The sequence below is a fragment of the Tachypleus tridentatus genome, chromosome 12, assembly GCF_004210375.1.
Source record: "Tachypleus tridentatus isolate NWPU-2018 chromosome 12, ASM421037v1, whole genome shotgun sequence".
Lineage (NCBI taxonomy): Eukaryota > Metazoa > Arthropoda > Merostomata > Xiphosura > Limulidae > Tachypleus > Tachypleus tridentatus.
In genome coordinates, this window is record NC_134836.1 from 33037185 (window position 1) to 33056818 (window position 19634).

At 30.0% G+C, this 19634-nt stretch overlaps 1 protein-coding gene across 10 annotated transcripts in view; it reads left to right on the top strand.

Moving 5' to 3' along the window:
- axo (axotactin) overlaps positions 1-19634 on the top strand; it is a 202924-nt gene that overhangs the window by 97917 nt on the left and 85373 nt on the right. For all 10 annotated transcript variants that reach the window (XM_076473773.1, XM_076473775.1, XM_076473778.1 and 7 more), the window contains 5 exons: positions 5007-5185; positions 6646-6788; positions 10770-11056; positions 15129-15302; positions 18943-19165. In XM_076473773.1, coding sequence (XP_076329888.1) covers positions 5007-5185; positions 6646-6788; positions 10770-11056; positions 15129-15302; positions 18943-19165 — 1006 coding nt within the window. The remainder of the gene's footprint in view (positions 1-5006; positions 5186-6645; positions 6789-10769; positions 11057-15128; positions 15303-18942; positions 19166-19634) is intronic.

Genomic DNA, 19634 nt, shown 5'->3' on the forward strand with positions numbered 1-19634 from the left:
CATCACTCTCAGCAGCACATTACACTTTCATTTTTATTTTATGTCAGTGAACAGAACATTACTTTTTGTGTTTTATTGATATTTGTTTCATTAATTTTTTATGGGAAGGAAAATATTTGAAGCTTGACATTTCTGTTGTTCACCACATTTGTCAGGATTATGAGTTGACCAAAGTGACTGAAAATGTAGTCATAGAAAGTGAGATAGGCTTGTAACATGACTGATAGCTAGATAGATGCTGACATATTGCAACATAAATTTTCTTCCATATTGGATTTTATTTCATTCACATACTTTCACCAGTAATTTCAGTGTTTGTCTATGGATTGAGTGACAGACAAAAACAGTGTAATAAAATTCTTAGTTTTGAGTGTTAATATACAAAATATTTTTATAAGAAACCTAAATAAAATAAATAATTTAATTTCTCTTAAATGATGTCTTTTCTCATGTATTGTAGCCCAACATTTCTAGTAAAAGATGATAATCACCAGAATCCGTCTAACCAAGAAGTCTGAAACAGTAGATTGATCATACCTTTAGTATCTTTCTTACCAGTGTTATTGAAGATAATATGACTATATATCTTAAGTTTTATTAAATTTCTGCCATTTGGCAGAATTAACCACCTGCCAAAATTAAATGTATTTCATAAGTGTTTAAAATTAAGGAAGATAGGTATCATTGAAATTTTTTGAAATACATATTTTTATTTAAAAATTAATAACTTCCTTACACTAACTGAAGAATTACTGGTAGGATCCATCCATCCAATACCTCATGGATATTATATACATTTCACATTTGTAAGAGGCTTAATGGTTAATTTTTGTTTTATTGACCCATGGTGTGTTGATGATCTTTGAATAAGGAAAATTGTAGTCCACAGCAGAAGGTATGGCTAATCAAAAATGCATTAAGCCTTTACATTATAGACTTTTTTTCAATTTCATGTCTGGTGAAAAAAAATCTTTAACATTAATGCAGTTGGTCTGCTGTGTAATATTTATCAATTTGATAACAGATATTAATGAAAACCAGTTGGTAGTTATTCTCTTGTTATTACAGTCCTTTCCAGATATAAGGACATAATAATAAGTTCTGGGAGATCAGCAGGAATATGTATATTTAATTGTATGCTAATTAGTTGGAATTCATTATTGCCAGACATGTGTACCATAGAGACTAATATTAATATAGTCTGAATCCAGTGTTGCCAGTTGTCTGTATATCCTAGACTGAAATCAGTATTATTAATATGTGTATCGTAGAGGTATGATTGCAACATTAATAGTTGTCTGTGCTCATTATATGTTATGATATTGATATAAAGTATGAATGCAGTTTTAGCCATCTTACACCCCTAGAGACTGGAGTTTTAATATACTGTAATTTCAGTGTTTCTAGCCATTTGTATATTCTACAGACTAATTATAATAGTCTGAATATAGTGTTGCTAGTCACCTGTATACTTTAAAAATATTAATATTCATGTAATCTGAATTCAGTGTTACTGGTAATGTGTGCACTTTATAGGTCGTAATAGCAATCTAGTCTGTAGCCATCTACAAACGATAGAGACTGTAATATTACTATAGCCTGAACCCAGTGTTTCTAGTCATCTATGTACCACAGAGATTGTAATATTAATATATCTAAATTCAGCTGTGCCCTGCAATTGTGTAATATTAATATATTTTAATATTAATAATGTAAAACAGTGTGGAAAAATATTAAGAGTTGGGAGTTGAAAGTAGGTAACAGAAAACATCCTTACTGACGTTACTTTGGGTACTACCTCTTCATATAATGTCACCTTAACCATTACACAATGCATACCATATTTTAAGTATATACATAATGAGTTCTTAAAGTTTACAAAACTCTGAGTAAGATAATAATAAATACTGTAATAACACTGCACAACAAAGTTTTTGCTTCTTGAACACTGTTGGGTGTTCCTTATAGATTTTTGGCTACTGATAACGAAAATCACATCCAAATTTGCATATCGCGTATCATTTCATCAAAATCTTGGTTTCACCAGGACATTGCTGCAATGGAAAAATGATATAAGAGCAACTGGAATCCATCAATGCTTGCTGACTACTGTTGGACACTGCAACGTGATGCACAGGACATTGAATACAAACGAAATTCCGGAGCAAAACACTTTTAATTATGTTGAACTTAAGTGTATTAGAAACATAAATGCAATTAAATATGTTATTGTCTGTAAACAGTTAACTGTCTATTTCTCAGAGTTCCTACGTGATGAAGCAAAACCAAAACTATATTTGTGCATACCCACCAGGTACCTGTCACAATCAGCAAAAACTTTTCAGGAAGCAAAACTTCAAAAAAATTGTTGTGCAGTGTAATATGTTTGTTATAAATAGTGTGAAAGTTAGGATTTATCAACGCATCCACCCACGTATTTAAGTTTGTACTGTGAACAACGGATGGATACCTCAACGTGTATACTATAATGTTAATACATAGTGAGAATCCAGTGTTGTTACTCGTTTGTACACCCTAGATACCATAATATTAACACTATGAATCCAGTGTTGTTACTCATTTGTACACCCTAGATACTGTAATATTAGCACTATGAATGTAGTGTTGCTAGCCATTTGTACACCCTTGCAACTGTAATGTTAATACATAGTCTGCGTTCAGTGTTTTAAGCTTTTTGTGCACTGGAGAGACTGTAAAATTAATTGCCTGAATGCAATGTTGCTAGTTGTTTGTGTACCATAGGGATTATAGTATATTAATATTTAGTCTAAATCTTGTGTTGCTAGTTATCTGTGCACCCTAGAGACTGTAATGTTAATACAATGTGAATCCATTGCTGCTGTCCATCTCTGTACTATATACTTCAATATATTCTGAACCCAAAATTGCTAGTGATCTGTAAATCCTATACTTTAATATTAATAGTCTGAATGTAGTGTTGCTACCCAACTTTAACCCTAGAGACAAGATTAATATAGTCTGAATCCAGTGTTTCAAGTTATTTGTATATTTTAGCCTAATATTAATGTAGTTTAAATCCAGTGTTTGTTGCATTCTACACACCCTAGAGAGTGTAATATTAATATATTCTGAAGGTGGTGTTGCTGGCTATGTGTGCACCAAAAATACTATAATGGTATTTATAGTAATATGTAATGCAATATGAATGGAGTGTTGCTAGCCAGCTGTGTACCATAAATGCTGTAATAATATATTTTGTGAATTCAGTGTTGTTAGCCATCCGTGCACTCTAGTAACTATGATATTAAGCCTTTGTGCAGTGTTACATGCCATCTGCACACCTTAAACACTAATATTAACATAGTCTGTTTCTAGTGTTGGAATCTGCCTGTGCACCCTAGAGACTTTAATACTGACAAATAAAAAACTTTTCAAAAAAAAGATATAAATGTATGGCATGGCTAATATCAATCAGTCCTTAAAAAATAATCCAAACAAGATAGTAGGAATGACATTTGCGTCATCAGTACATAATAGCATGGGCACTCCATGTAGTAAAATATTAATAGAAAAAATAGGATAAATTTTACGTAATTGTAATTGGATATATATAATATTGCTGTATATTAATTACTGCCTGTGCTATTATATAAGGATGATTTAAATTTCATCCATAGTGTTTTGTTTGTTTCTGTAGTATTGATATTATCCATCCCTCACATTTACTTTTTTCTTTATTGTTTTTTTAATGCAGTGTTTTAATAAATATAGGAAGGTTTTATTTATTATCAATTCCTAAGTACAGTATGGTTTTAACTGTAATATTTATTGTTTAACTTAAACATTTTAAATAAAAACCAAATTTTTTAAAGAAAGCAAACTTCAACATGTAATAATCATATCATTTACACTAAAATTATGATTTTTCAAAAATTATAAGTGATTATTAAAAATACTTATAAAAGTGGATACTCTGTTTGAAACTGTCACTTTATTGAAAGTGATTAACACGATTGTTTTGACTTTTGAGTTACTAACTGATGAAAAAGAAATAGAAGAAAGGAAAACAAGAAATTCAAACATTTTGTTATGATATTTACAGACATTTCAGAAACTGTTTCTCAGTAGTGACATAAATATTGTTAAAAAAGTAAACCCTAATGACCTGTTGAGGAGGTATTTAAAACACTATTTTAATGAACAGTCTGAACTATCCCTACTTAGACAGTGCTACCATCTGCCTGATATAGTCTGAATCAAGTTTTCTTGGCTATTTCTGCACTTAAGATACTTTAACACTGATGTTATCTGAATCCAGTATTTCTAGCCATTTGTGCATTTTAGAGACTTTAATGTTTCAGTCAGAGTAACTAAAATAGTGAAAATAAAAAGAAAGCATCTAATGTTTATTCAGGGTGATTTTATTAAGAAATTTGTTCCTGAACTGAAAAATTTTAGAAAAACAAATTAGTAAAAATATTAGTAAGACTATTACCAGAAAAAAAATGTTATCTTAACATGCTAAAGGTGACTTCAGTGTTTTTGAAATTTCAGTGAAGGGTGAGGTTGATGTAGGATTGTTATTCAATTAATTTTATGATGATTCAGTTGAAAGTTTCTAAATATTGGGCATTAATGATTTTGAACAAAAGTAACTGAAACATGAAGAAGTTTCTATTTATATTTTTGGTTTTAATTTTCAATGCTTGATATTAGCATAATTTTCTTTTATCTCATCATTTGATATCTAAATACCAAAGACTTTTTTCATTACAAATTTTAGAGTAACTGGATTTACTCAACCTTGAGATGTGCTAATATTGACCATAGAAACTATCACACACGTTTGTGTTTGGACTAAAATACTTTTATTCTTTTCTCATACCTGAGTGTCTTGCTTGATGATTCTAGGCTATAGACTATATATATCCCATTGACTTTTTAAATGCATTTTTTAAACTATGCTGTATTTATGCACCAAATATCTTCTGAGTTGATAGGGTCTCTTTTATTTTGACCTGCAGCAATATACAAAAGAACTTGCCAAGAACTGTTTTTGGTAGGATACAGAGAATCGGGAGTCTACAAGATTGACATTGATAGGAATGGTCCATTACCTCCGTCCAATGTTTATTGTGACATGAGTCATGATGGGAGTGGTGCTATTATTACAAGAATTGAGAACAACGTGCCTCCAGAGATGGTAAGACGTATTGTTTGTTTAATAAAAACATTACATTATTTATTTGGTGTGATAGCAGCACAGGATAATGCAAAAATTAATTTTTTTGTACTAACGCATCTAATTTTTCACCTATTTCTAACTACTTGTATGCCTTTCAGTGAAAACCTATATATTACTGTCTAGTTCTTTTTCCTTTATTTTTATTCAGAATACAGCAAATATTCATTAAAATATTAACCATTTGAAAGTAATTTTGTATTTTAACTATAGATATTATTTATTGTATTGTACATTCACATTATTACTATAATTATCCCCATACAGGTACGTGAAACTAAAATGATTTTGCAGCATTTTTGATGCGGGGAAATAAATCAGGTTTCATTTTCAACATTTTCAGAGATTACATACTGAAATCTGTTGTTACACACAAATTAATACATTTTTTCATAACTTTATGATGGTCATAGAAAATTGTGTTTATTATTAGTCTAATATTAGTTATATTTAACTCTGTATTTTGTTTTCTGAAACTATGGTTTGCTCTATACTTTTAGAAGAAGGAACCTGTAAAAGACCTATGTGTTCCAGTGGCCTAGTGGGAGATTTGCACTTTTTATAGCTAGGAAGTGTATATCATTTCGTATATGTTTTAAAAGTTGACTAATATTTTAATATGAAATGAATCTTGTGTGCTTTTAAGTTTGATACTATTAACAAAATGTTTTATTTGTGTCAATACAAATCTTCAGTTTTTGTAAGTGCCCATTTTAAAAATGATTCATTGCAGACATCTGTATCTTTACAGCAAAAGTAATTGTTTAGTAGGTATGTTTTGGAAGTTAAATGTTAGAGGGCATGAACTCTATTAGTGTCTATAAATTATAACTTTTATAGTTATATTTAAGTGTGTATAAGGTGATGCAAAAGTTCACTACATGGTTTTCAAAGTTCTGCCTTGACAGCTGTTCAAAAATTACAACAGATACCATGACACAAGGTCTCAACTGGAAAACTTCCACAGTTTGTGCAAGGTTAGTGACATGCAAACCTAATAAAAGAGAAATACAAACATGGCTTTGAAGAAAATCATAGCAAGGGTGGGACTTTGAAATATCATAGTGGTATGCAGATTTTGCATCACCTTGTATAATAATATTTTGTTGTAGCTTAACTTACAATTTTTTATGCAGTGAACATGAACCTTTCAGATTTCCAATTAAACAGACTTATTAATTTTTTTTTTTTTTAAACACAGAGTATGATTGCATGGGTGTTGGATTTTGAAAATTCAGTTTTTTGGTCAAAAGGATTAATGTACTGAAGCATCTTGTCTTAGAGTAACATGTGGACTTGAAGCTATGTTATTGAAATAACCTTTTATTAACATGTTTTTGCACATACTACCTGGGCTGCTTAAATATCCAAGTTTCTTGCCTGGCCTGAATGTTTGTGCTGAAAATTGTGTTTATTTGTAGGAGATTAGAAAAGCTGATTTATCTGACTTCTACATCGATGTAACTTATCGTGAGTTCACACCGAAGATGATACAATCTTTGGTTCACCAATCAAAACACTGTAGCCAGTATATCAAATATGACTGCTTCAAAAGTCCTCTGGGGTAAGTTCTACAAAAAAATATTTCCTTGAGAGTATACAACTGGGCAAAAATTTTGTTAAACACTGGTATTAAACACCAGCTGATGAAATTAACCCTTTCACAACAGGCTCGGTATAATACACATGAGTTTGAATACACCTTTGCACATGTTAAATATTTCTGCTATAACTTATGATGCAGTATATGTATATGCACAAATTTGATAGACTTTTTTAATGAAGCATTTTTTTTAAAAATGTGTTTGTGAAAATATTTGATCTGTTTCTTCATGAGTGCAAAGTGATTTCATGTTATGATTAAAAAATATTCTTCATCCCAAAAATCTCAAACATTATTTGTGCAATCTCGAAAACCTTCTGAAGACATTTCAAATGTTTGTTTTAAGTGAGACTTCTTATTTTGTCTGTTATTTTTTCTACCCTAACAGTGTGGGGTCTGTAAAATTGACTAACCTCATAATCATCATAAGAAAATTTGGAAATGAAGATAAATTATTCTTTATTCAGTATAGTATGATTATAAAGTATAATACAAATACTTAGTTTGAGTGTCTTAAGTCTAACGTTATATATTTATTATTTTTTATTATGTTGACCTTCCAGTTGTGCCTGGTTAACATAACATAACTTGCATTGACGTGGTGCATGTGCACTGATATTACCATATCCAATAATACAGAACTAACATTTGGTTGTTTTTACAAGTTGACCTGGCTGTGTTTTAGTGGATTAGTATTTTATAATAATTAATAACATATCAATTATTATACATTATATATGCCTGTAGATTATTACTATTTAGAAATAGGTTATTAAACTTATTTTTCTTAAAACTTAGAACAATAAATAAAGAAATAAAGGAAACAATTATTTCTTCTGGCTATGACATTTGACTTGGTTGTTGATGGACATTGGTTGCTCAGCCTTGTAAGTTTTACACATGGAAGATGTGAAACAAATTTTTTTTTTTTAGGTTTTACAAATTTATTCTGTTGAATAGCATAGAATTCCAATATAATTTATCAAGCTTAGTAATTAAGTTGTACTTACGTCTTAAAAAAATGAAACACTGAGCAGACTAGGGAGACAACCAATATCCTTTGAATCTTGGTTTGAGGGGCTGTTGTAGCTTTGTAACAGATTAAAATTGCTGAAAAAAACCCATTAGGGGACATTGTAAGCTTTTAATTTGCTATTCACATGTCATATATTGGAATAAGTGTATGTAAGGGACCATTTCCAAAAATAGAAAGGTGTGAACAGGGCCACTGTGTTTGCTTTAGTACAAAAGCCATATCTCAACAAAATTAAAAGATATGAAGTTCTTATTTTATATTCTAGCTTGTCAATATTGTTACATTTAGTTTCTAATTTGTACAAAACTACAGACTTGGTATTTTGATATCACAAACATCTAATTTTAACCAGTGCTACATTCAACATACCACATAACTCACAAAAATTGATATTTGGGTGTGTTCTTTTAATATTTACTTTTAAATTTAAAAAAAATTAGCTCATAGATAATATTAAAGGTTGAATTATGATTAGCAATTTGATACCAAAATAATTCATCAAATAGTAGTAAAATAAAATTTTGAATTCAAGTCAACAGACTCTATGATATGGCCTTTCACCCTTGACCCGTCATGAAAGGATTAATTAAACTAAGTACTGAAGTTTTCTGTTAAAAATATCTAAAAAGAGGATCATTATTGTTATCTCAACTTGAGATATTTGATTACATGTTTTTTTTTAGAGTATTGAGTGACAATGTACAATGAGATACAAGATTAGGAAAACTTTTGAAAGTAAGCTTCTAGCTTGAAAACTTAAGTGTTTATTACACAGATCTGGTCCCATAGTGTAACTGATGTTTTAAAATCTCTTTTTTTGAAAAATATTATATAGTTTATAGAATAATGTAGCATTAATGTATGAAACATTTTTCATAAGAATATTTCCTAGATATAAACATGTCAGGAAAACACATAGCTCAAAAAGTCTTAATATGAAATGGTAAAAACCCCATAACCAAAGCACTTTGAAAAGGGGGACTTTTTTTTTTCACATTTAAACTGGAAATAATAGTGTAACTGAATGAGTAACATATGAAGGGAGTTGAGTGATGTCATGAAGGTTAGGTTACCTGAGCTTTCAGAGCAGAGGCAAACATTAGTTCTATATATAAAATATAACAAACCTTGACCTTAATGTCTGAAGATATTAATAAATGATTGCTAGCAAATCTGGGATGTTAATTGTAACAACATTATTCGTTAAAATTAACTGTGTCATAATTAAGTATTTCACATAATTATATGTATGAATCTACTATGTCAGGTTTTATTTGTATATCAGACTTATTGTTACTATGTGAAACAATGTTTTAATTTTGACTGTTTCACAAAGGTTGAAATATGGTTGATTTGGATGGAAACTGGAATACCTAGGTCACAAGTACCATGATTGAAAAAATACATAACCGTACTCTTGGTAGCCATCCAATACTAAAAAATGTATTCTGTTTTTTTGAGTGATGGCTTAATTTACAAAAGCTGCTAAGCAATAGAAGCTAATGTGTTGATTATGGACAAAGTGAAAAGAATGTGAAAAAAATATTTACATAAATTGTACCTTATTATTACATCCAACAAGCAACCATTTGTATTCATTATTTACAAATACATTGTAAGAAAATTACGCTGCAGACACTGGTTGAAGTAAGCTCATTAGGCTAGCTTATGAGTTGAAACTGTATTGGGTATGCCATGCAGTTCAAATGAGGATGATAAAACTGCAAGTTAAACATTCTTTTAAATTACAATGATATTAATTTTGTGTGTTCAGAATCTTGAAGGATAAATGACTGAAACATCATAAATTTATTGATACTTGAAAACAGATGTCTGTGAATTTCCTCTCAGAAATGCATACTAGTAATTTTTTTCTAGTGTCTTCTAAGTTTTTATAGCAAAACACTAACCATCAATTTGTTAGTTTAGTAGCATTAATTTTGAGCTCTGTATAAATCATTGTTATATGCAGCCAACAAAGATACATCTGTTCTTTATCATGCAATATGTTTCTTGTAAAATTAGAAGTAAAGAAAATATAAAAGTAAACTTTTTTTTATAATGTGAATATAGGGTGTTGTTTTAGGACACTTTGTTTTGAAGCGTTTAGTTGACATCATCAAGTTTGATAATTTTCTTTTTGGGTGTGCTGAGGTTTGTTTTAAAATTCTTGTTGTTGTTGATGATAATTGTACTGGAAAATGTGTTGAATTAAGAATTTGTGAACAGTGTGGTTTTGATTAGAAAGCTCCAGAACATTTTGCTTAAATTAACTCATTTCAGTTAGTATAGTTTTTGATTGAAAATAGAATAATGTTGTTGTGTAGAGGAGGCATTAAACTTTTAGTTTATGCCTAATAATATGTTTATAAATAAGAGGATATGTTTGTGTTGTAATGGTTTTTTATTTTAAAGATTGAATGGATTTATATTAAATAAAGGAGTTGCACAGTCAGATTCATTGAAATACAATACTCATAAAGTTGTTAAATCAACAAAAAATGATAGCACAAGAAAATTCAAATATAAAAAGAGTAAAATGGTTTCTGCTTGTATACAACAAATAACTTAATTACAATGAAAAGCCAAGTAGTATGTACAAGTAAATATATAGTTTTGTTTGTTGAATTGAAATGGTTCCTGAAGACCATATCTTATATGGTTATATTTTCAGTAAGAGATTTTTTGATGCAACAAGGAACTTAAAACTTTGGCTACTACAACAGTGAAGAATGACACCACATGAACTAACTAAACATGATTCAGGAACTGAGATATTGTTCTTTTAGCATTAGTAGAGATTTGTATGGATTAATTTTAGATGGTAAATATATTATTAAGGTAGGTGGCATATCTTGTTAAGTGTGTATTTAAACATAATATTTTGTTTTATACATTCATATTAGTTTACGATCCTACACCTGGATGACATCTACCATGGAGGGACATTATGTCACCAGTTTTGGCGACTCTAGCCCAGATCGCTGCAAGTGTGGGGAAGACTACAGCTGTGCCAATTCAACTTTGAAGTGTAATTGTGATGCTGGTGATGAACGTTGGAGATACGATGAAGGTACCTTCACCAAGAGTAAAGACCTTGGGATCACTAGGCTTTATGTGCTACAACCCCATGATATGCCATCAGATTCTGAAGCACGACTTACACTTGGACCAGTTGAATGTGTGGAAACAAGTAAGTAATTTTTAACTTTGAAGAAAGGAATTAAAATCTTACATCAAATTGTCGTTATCCAAAAATAGTTTTATCTCAGCTAAAATAGACAAAGAAAATAATCATAAAGGTCATACAAAAGAACAAATTATTCATTATTCCTTTCATAATAATTCATTGCTCTGAAGTTAAAAGTAATATTAATGATATCCAAAAAGAATAGGAAAAAAAATTTTGGAAGGCTTTAAAAGAAATCATATCACTAAGATAACCAAAAATATTTTATTATGTACGTTAAATATATTTCAGACTTTGCTGGGAACATTATTTTTCTTAAGTTCTAGATTTAGTTTTAATTCATACTATTAATATTTATGTATTATCTTGTATTCATTGTATATAAATGTATGTTGGAATAATGGCAAACTTATGTTAAAGAATGAATTTATAAATCTCATGTCAAAAATGCAAATAATTGCCCCTTACCTGTTAACAATTATTAGGGAAAAATATAACTTACCAATTTGGAACATAAGGTTTTTCTTCATCTGTTAATCAGGGGTCCGATTCCCCTCGGTGGATTCAGCAGGTAGATTGATGTGGTTTTACTGTAAGAAAACACCATCATCTTTCTGTTAAACTGGCACTTGCCATCTTTTTTCTATAAAAAAAGAGATACCAGTATTTATTCAACTTGTAATATTTTACACAAAGTCTTAAAGGGTGGTAGCTTGATAAGCATGTTTGCATGATTAATTATTTAAAATTTTATATCTGGTACTTCAGTCATTCTGAACAGCTGAACAGAAAATTGGATGAATTCACTCATATGTAAAGCACTTAAAGGATTTAAGTATTAATTATTGGGATTACTTGTAGTACTTTTTTGTTTATCCCATCAGTGAGTAAGTAATGTTTGGAACAGATCCATCTTATAGTGGGATATGTTTTTCCTTCTAATTGTTGTAATAATGATTGTCTTTAGAAGTTATTTAGTTGAATTGATGGTGAAGTACAGTCTTTGGTTCACATTTCTTACCTAATAGTTTGCTATTGTGTGGTATGTCCTGGAGCAGGGTACTGTGCAATCACATCAGAGGAGTTGATCTTAAATAAATGTTTAAACTATTAAATAAAACATTCAACATTTTCAATAGAAACCTGCACTGAGTTGTTCTCGCAATACTCAGATGAAGCTTTCTTTCTACTTTAGAAGGTCCATCTTCAGTATTGGAATCGTGCTTTTTCTTCATTTGTAATCTTTTAATCTTCCCCTTTGAGTCAAATTGAGCATTCCAAAGAATTTTAGATTTCATTCTCATCACTTTCATTAATTTTATCAGATGAATCTTCCCAAGTATCACAGTTAAATAGCTGTATTGTATTTCATGTCTTGCACACAACTGTTTTAGAGAAATGACCATATTTGTTTACACTTGTCAAAGGAATTGTGAGTTTAAGGATAAAAGTTGATGAGTAAGATACCACAGAAACAGTTTTATGAATATAAATGGCATAGACATGGAACTGGAACTAAAAATGTCAGTAATGTACATATGTGTTGTGCACAACCTGGGAATATTTCATTATGATGTATATATACATCATGTTCACTTTGGAGATTAAATTTTTCCAATGATTTGTACTTGATTTGGGACCATGTGATTAATAAAACCAGTGACCTACAAGCAGTTTGATGCATAAATACTGTACAAAAATGAGTTAGCTCTTTCTGGACCAGAATGGTGTGATTCATCTCCCTTGATTTATTTTTTTTATGGTGTAAAATACTCAACCAAACTACATGAAACATAAAAGAAGTTTATTAAACAGTATCTTGTTCTGTTTTTAAAAATATGTGTATATTGTTTTAGTTTTTCTGAAACCTTTTGTAGCAAATTTGCAAAATTTTGTTATGAGACGTTTTTAAAATAACTTCCTTTCATCCTTGATTTAAAGTTTTAAAAATTTTGATAAAAAAGCTGTTTAATGTATTTTGTCAATTTTAACTTTATTGATTTTCCTTAATTTATTTTTTCAGATTTATTTTTCTGATCAATCAAGTTGCTACTTCATGCTTATAGGAGCTATGTTGTGTAACTTTCCCTTAAAACCATAAATTACTTCTCACAATATTTTATTCAATCTGTAATGACCTAACTAGTTTATAGTCTGCTATATCCAGTTTTCACTACAGCTATTTTCAAAGCAGAGATTCACTAGTAGTTGTTCAAACCATATGTTTTTTTATCATAAAGAGGGTGTGATACTGAGCAACTGTATTAATATATTGACACTTGTTTACTGGTAGAAGTTTTCACTTTTTTGCCCATATCAGGCACAATGAGTTGCCTGATAAAATAGCTAGTTGATTGTTTAACTTGGGTTGCAGACTCAGGAGTGCTTCCTTTTTTATTAGCATCCATTCATCCTTTGCTGAGTGTATTATGTTAACAATGTGTAGCTGATGAACTATCACACAGTAAGCTTGATCCAGTCATTAGTAACCACTTTAGGACATACAGAAAACAATTGCTTGCAAGATCTTAGTTATTATTCACGGTTTTATCCAATCGTTAATAATCACTCCAGAACATGTGGAAACAGCTGTCTGAAAAGTTTATTTTGTGTTAAACATGATGTTACATTAAAGTGAGCTGAAAAAAAAACACCTTTGTTTTGCTTTAAAATCTTGTAAGTTTGTAACAAACTAACAAAGTTATCTTGTTTTGCCCTCCTCCAGCAAAATGGGAAAAAATAACCTCCCAAGGTTTCTTTACATTTTTCATAACAAAAAAATAAGATGGCATCAACAAATGAAACATCATTATGAATCTTTGTAGAGGACAGCATTTTGAAAGTCTTCATATTCTACACTTGTGTCTCCTGAACATGCAGTTGCCATTCATGCTACAAAGTTTCATCAGGAATACTCTGCCTAAACAGTCTATCAAAGAAACATAATTATGTTTGAATTAGTGTGAAAACTTTCCATAATTCCTCTCAACAAGAATACTGTCTTTTTGTGCTAATGATATCAGTTTTCTTGTGTACTGTGAGAGTACTCTGTTGTTTATGCAAAATAATTTAGGATCTCTTTCTCGTGCCAAGAGGAATATAGATCGTCAGTACTAGTGCTCATCAGTCTGATTTGGTTAAAAATCCAAACTTTTTAATCTGATGAGTGTTGATGTTGAGTTACAGGATAGAATAAACAATGGTTGTAATTCTATTTTATATTCATCTTATTCAAAACCTCTATATTTTGGTTATGTCATGATATGTTTGTTGCTCTTTCTATTCTAAATAAGTTTGTGGTTATTTTAAAGATGTAAATAAATTATCACAAAGAAATCACCGAAAACGATTGCAACATTTGTTTTACCTGTTAAGCTTTTCCTTTACTTCTACATGTCTGAGATTGTGTAACTTAAATTGTAGCTCATTGAATTCCTCATGTAATTTTATAAGCATTAAAATGGCTTGTCCATTAACAATTACTTGCTATTCATTTTCATTACTGGAAAATTTAGGTTACTGGTGAAGTTGTGTTCCATCAGTAATGTGTGTATTGCTGTGGTTATATCAAGTTGGTTGCAATTAAGATATAATACTTACATATCACAAGTGGATCTTTGTTGTACATCAACACTTTTTTCTTTCATTTAACTTGTACATCTGCCTTAAGAAAATGATTTATATAATTCTTTGTTTTATAACCTTCTAGAGTTTTTAATGCATTGTATAATTTTTTTTTTAGATAAATATTAATATTTAAGATCAGGATGTTGAAAAGTTTAAGATGCAATTTCTATTGTCAAATGTAATATATATATTATTTTAGTATAATCAAGTTATGTTTACAGTAACCTAATCTATCTTGACCTTAAGGATAAGTTTGAAGTTCATGCGCAGTACAAAGAAAGCAACTAATTATATACATGTAAGTAAGAGGGTAAGTCTATAAGAAAAAAACATTACTCAGTTGTGGATGTTCACAGGAGTTGAAGCATTTTATGACCTTGATTACATAAAACATGTTTTGCACTATATAAATTTTTTGGGCAATAAAGTAGGTAATTTTTCGTTTCAGACACTCAAGAATATGTGATAACATTTAAGACATATTTCTCCTACTTGAAAGTACCAGGCTGGCGTAGTGGTGATCTGGCATTTAGTTTTCGGACGTCGTCCAGTAGAGGAATTATACTCTACCAACCCCCACTTCATCCAGGACACGGGTATTTCAGAGTCTTGCTTACAGGCGGTGAATATACTTTTAAGCAATCCTTGACTGTTTAACTGGATACTGACAATATCTAATAAAAATGTTAATTGTAAAATTGTGTCAACTGTGTGTTTGTATAAATGCATTACTTTTGAAGTGTCTTAGTTGAGCTACTTATTGAGTGATCTCTTTATTTATGAGCAAATGATACTAAGAACTTTCTTTGTGAAATCATGTCTTTTGTTTCTTTTCTAAAAATTATAGTAAATCTTTGTCAGGATAGATTGAAAGTGGGTACAAGTTAGTTATGATATTGTAATTAAATTTAGGTAGCAGAGGTTAGAGATTAAAAGCGATCAGTACAAGTTACATAAATCAGGTTGTTGCATTTGAAATTGTCAGAAATTCATGTGCAAATTTGAAAATTGATTTTTAGTGGCTGAAAGAGAAGCATTATCACAAACTTGTCAGAATACACTAATTGTCTGGTTCATTTCAAGCTCACTTTATTTCAGAGAAACTAAATCATTATATTGATTTTTGTCACCATTAATAAGATTTATGTTTTTGTAATTTTTTCAAATGATTTCAAGTTTTGTCACAGAGTGACGACAGCAGCTCGTAATATCAATCATAAATTTGGTAAATGAGTGTACAACAGATTATTTGTTTAGGAGATTTCACTTTGGTAACACAAACCTTCAAAATGAGCCTCAGATGTTGACCTCAGACAGCCATAAATGAGAAAATATTGAAAGCCTCAGTTGAATCAGATACCCACCAAACCATGAGAGAACTTACTGAAAAACTTTATATTCATTATTCAACAGTTTTCCAACATCTTGAAGCAATTTGTAAGGTAAAAAAGCTTGATAAATGAGTACCTCATGAATTGACTAAAAACCATCAAATAGGATGAGTTGAAATTTATTATTCACTCCTTACTTTCAATAAAAACAAAACAATTTCTCCATAGAATTGTTATCTGTGATGAAATATGGATTCTTTATGACAGTTGATGACAATTTGGATGGTGGCTGGTGTATGAAGAAGCACTAAAACATATGTCAAAACCATAAGAAGCTTATGGTCAGCCTTTGGTGATCATCATCAGGTGTGATCCATTATTTATTCTTAAACCCAAAAGAAACAATCACAGAAAAAAAAATATATTGTGAACTTGAAATTATAGTCAGAAGTTGTCATGAAAATATCCAGCAATAGTCAGTCACAGTGTACCTCTACTGTTTCATGACAATGCTCTACCTCGTGTCTCACTCATTACTATTGAAAAAATAAACGAACTTCAGCATAAACACTTTACCTCATCCACCATATTCATCAGATCTTTTCTTGACAGATTATCGCTTTTTTAAACATTTGGATATTTCTTAAAGAAAAAACGTTTACAAATGAAAGGTCAGTTGAAAGTACCATTGAAGACTTCATTAATGACTGCATTAAAAGATGTCCAGTTCTTTAAAGATGGCATTTATAAACTTACAAATCAATGGCAGAAATGTATTGAGTCATAAGGACCTTAGTTTGATTAAGTAAATTAAACAAGAAAAAAAAAAGATGTAATTGGTTTCACATTTCATATGCAACAGCCTGATAAGACACCAAGTTTTTATTTCAGTAATTAAGTTAAGGAATGGGTTGATTATTAAGTAATTCTGCTCTATCAGAAGTATTTGAACATGTGATATAATCTGCATATCCTCCTTTTTATCGCATGAAAAAGTTGTCAAAATGCTGTTAATTTGAGAATATGAGGGAAAATAGGTTACTGGATGCTGAAAAAGTGAAAACTTTATTTGTGAAAGTCAGAATGTTTAATATAACATTGCTATCACACTTTTTATTTCACCCTTTATAGAGATGTACATGCGTGTGCACGTGTGTGTGCACACATTGTTTGAAAGTAAGAGTACAAGAAATTGGCCAGTAGTGACTGAGAGAATTGAAAAATACCAAATATTGTTTGTAATGTTAAAATTGTAATACTGAATGTATTAAAAGAGAACATTTCATTTGATGCATCAATAGTAATAGTAAGTGCACTCACACCGATATTAAAAGTTAACCACTGGAAAAAAATTATTTGAATTATGACAATTTTGAAAAATAGCTGTGATATTTTAAAGTTTGAAATGACCAAAGCACTCAGTTTCCTTGATCTACACAACAATGAGAGGTTCACAGATACAACCTATGTAAGGACTAGTGTAATGATTTGTTGCTGGTAGAATGAGAGATGAGACCTGATAAGAAGTTGAACAGAAATGAACATCTTTTTTTTAAGAAGCAGTTATACTGTGACATTTAAGGCTGATTGAAAGGACTGTTATGTTAGTGGATTTGGGACTGATCAACTTGTTAAAATAGAAGAAATGATTGAACTTTATTTAAATTACAATAAACCAGCAGAAGAAACTGTTGGCTGTGTTGAAAATGGGAAATACAAACACACACACACACACACAACTAATGAGTGCTTATAAATTGCAAGAGCAAGGACAAAAACAATTATCAATGACAAACTAGAATGAAACTGCCAAACTTCATTCATGATTCATCATAGCTGAACAGTCATAATTATCCAAAAGTATATCAGTTCCAGGTGACAGTCACAAAGCAAACAATCACATAAATTAGAATACAACTATCCAAATTAAACAAGATAGCCTTCTTGATTGAATCATGCAACAAAAAGAAATACTTTTAGGTAAGTAATTCTGAATGGACTTATCATGCTTCTAATGAGAATTTTGGAAAATTAAAAACAATAATGACAAATGTGATTGTGAAATATGATAGAGATTTATATATATTATCTGCATAATGTGTAAGTACTGTGTGAAAAATAAGTAAAATTTCTATATTTTCCAGTTTTTAAACATTGGCATTACAAATAAAGTAAAACTTTTGGAAAAAGTTAAGAAGAAATTACTGGAGTTGTTGCATATATTACATGAAACATAAGAATTCTAGAATATGAACATCAGATATGAAGCCAGACTGTGTTGGATATGTTTCCTCTAATTTTGAGTTGCTACAAAAGTTTTGTTTTTTGTTGGCAAAAATTAAACCTTTATTCCAGTATTTGGTAATTATGTATTCTATATTTACTATTTAGCTCATATTATAGAAGTCTTTGCACTCTTAGTGTTGTCTTAATACATATATGTTGTTTCAAAAGCTATTGATATATTATAATTTGGGTTTGCATACATTTTTTTGTGATACACAAGTTTGTGATAGTATCCTAATCCTTTGATTAGGTTGTTTGGATAACATTTATTCACTACACATTCTTGTTTTGAAGTGTTATAAATACATTACTTAGTTTTATATCTTGTAGGATAAGTAAAAGTGTTTTAACTCTTTGGTATAAAATTGTTTTCAGGTTCAAAATAAGGCTATTAGTAAAAACTTTTATATTTTGTTCTTTTGTTATAGATTGTTTTATTAAAAGTGTATAATTTTTCATTAAAATACAATTTGTTTTTAAGTTGATATAGGGAATAAGAAACATAAGCCACTTCACAAGTTATAGAAGGTAACCATTAACAGCACTAAATGTTTTCTATTATTATTATCTTTTATTATGTTGTATTACACTTAATGGTTATAAATAACTATGTTTTAGAATGATTTTATTACTTTCTTCACATAGACTACGAATTGGCTTTTGAATTTGCTGTGAACAATAAACTTGTGAGCAAGAAAGTTGTATCAAAAAGAAAACTAAACTCGGGTGAGTGGCAGCAGGTCTGGGTAGACCACGATAACCGTCACATGAGGTTCACTGTTAACTTGGAATCGTTTATGATGGATCTTAAAGGAGATGAAGAGGTTGCTATGTTTGAAGGTCCGTTGTATGTTGGGGGTGCTCCAAAGTGAGTTTTTTTGTTTTTCATTTTGCACACACGCACACGCATACACGTATATATTGTGAATCATGGTATATGTCCGAGTGTTTGTTTGTCTCAAAATGAATTTTGAGGTTTGCCTGTGTGCTCAGCCTTTCAAATGGAAAGCAGACAAACACTCTGATGGAAAAACAGGATTGAGTAATGTTGATGCCTCTCTCTTTTTTTTGCAAGCAGGATATTCTACATAAAATTCTTAGGAATTAATGAAATTAATTACATGTCATTCTCATTTCAAAATATGATGAAACTTAAAAAAAATATATGTTTATCATATGTTACTGTTGAGTAGCTCTTAGCATGGCTAGAATGTTTAACAATTACTTTTTGTGGTGGATGGTATAAGTAGTTCAGAGGTTTGGCTCTGAGTGAACCCAAGAGTGCAACAAAATTAACCTTTTTAAAGTCCATGAAATAATTTAAATTTACAGATGAA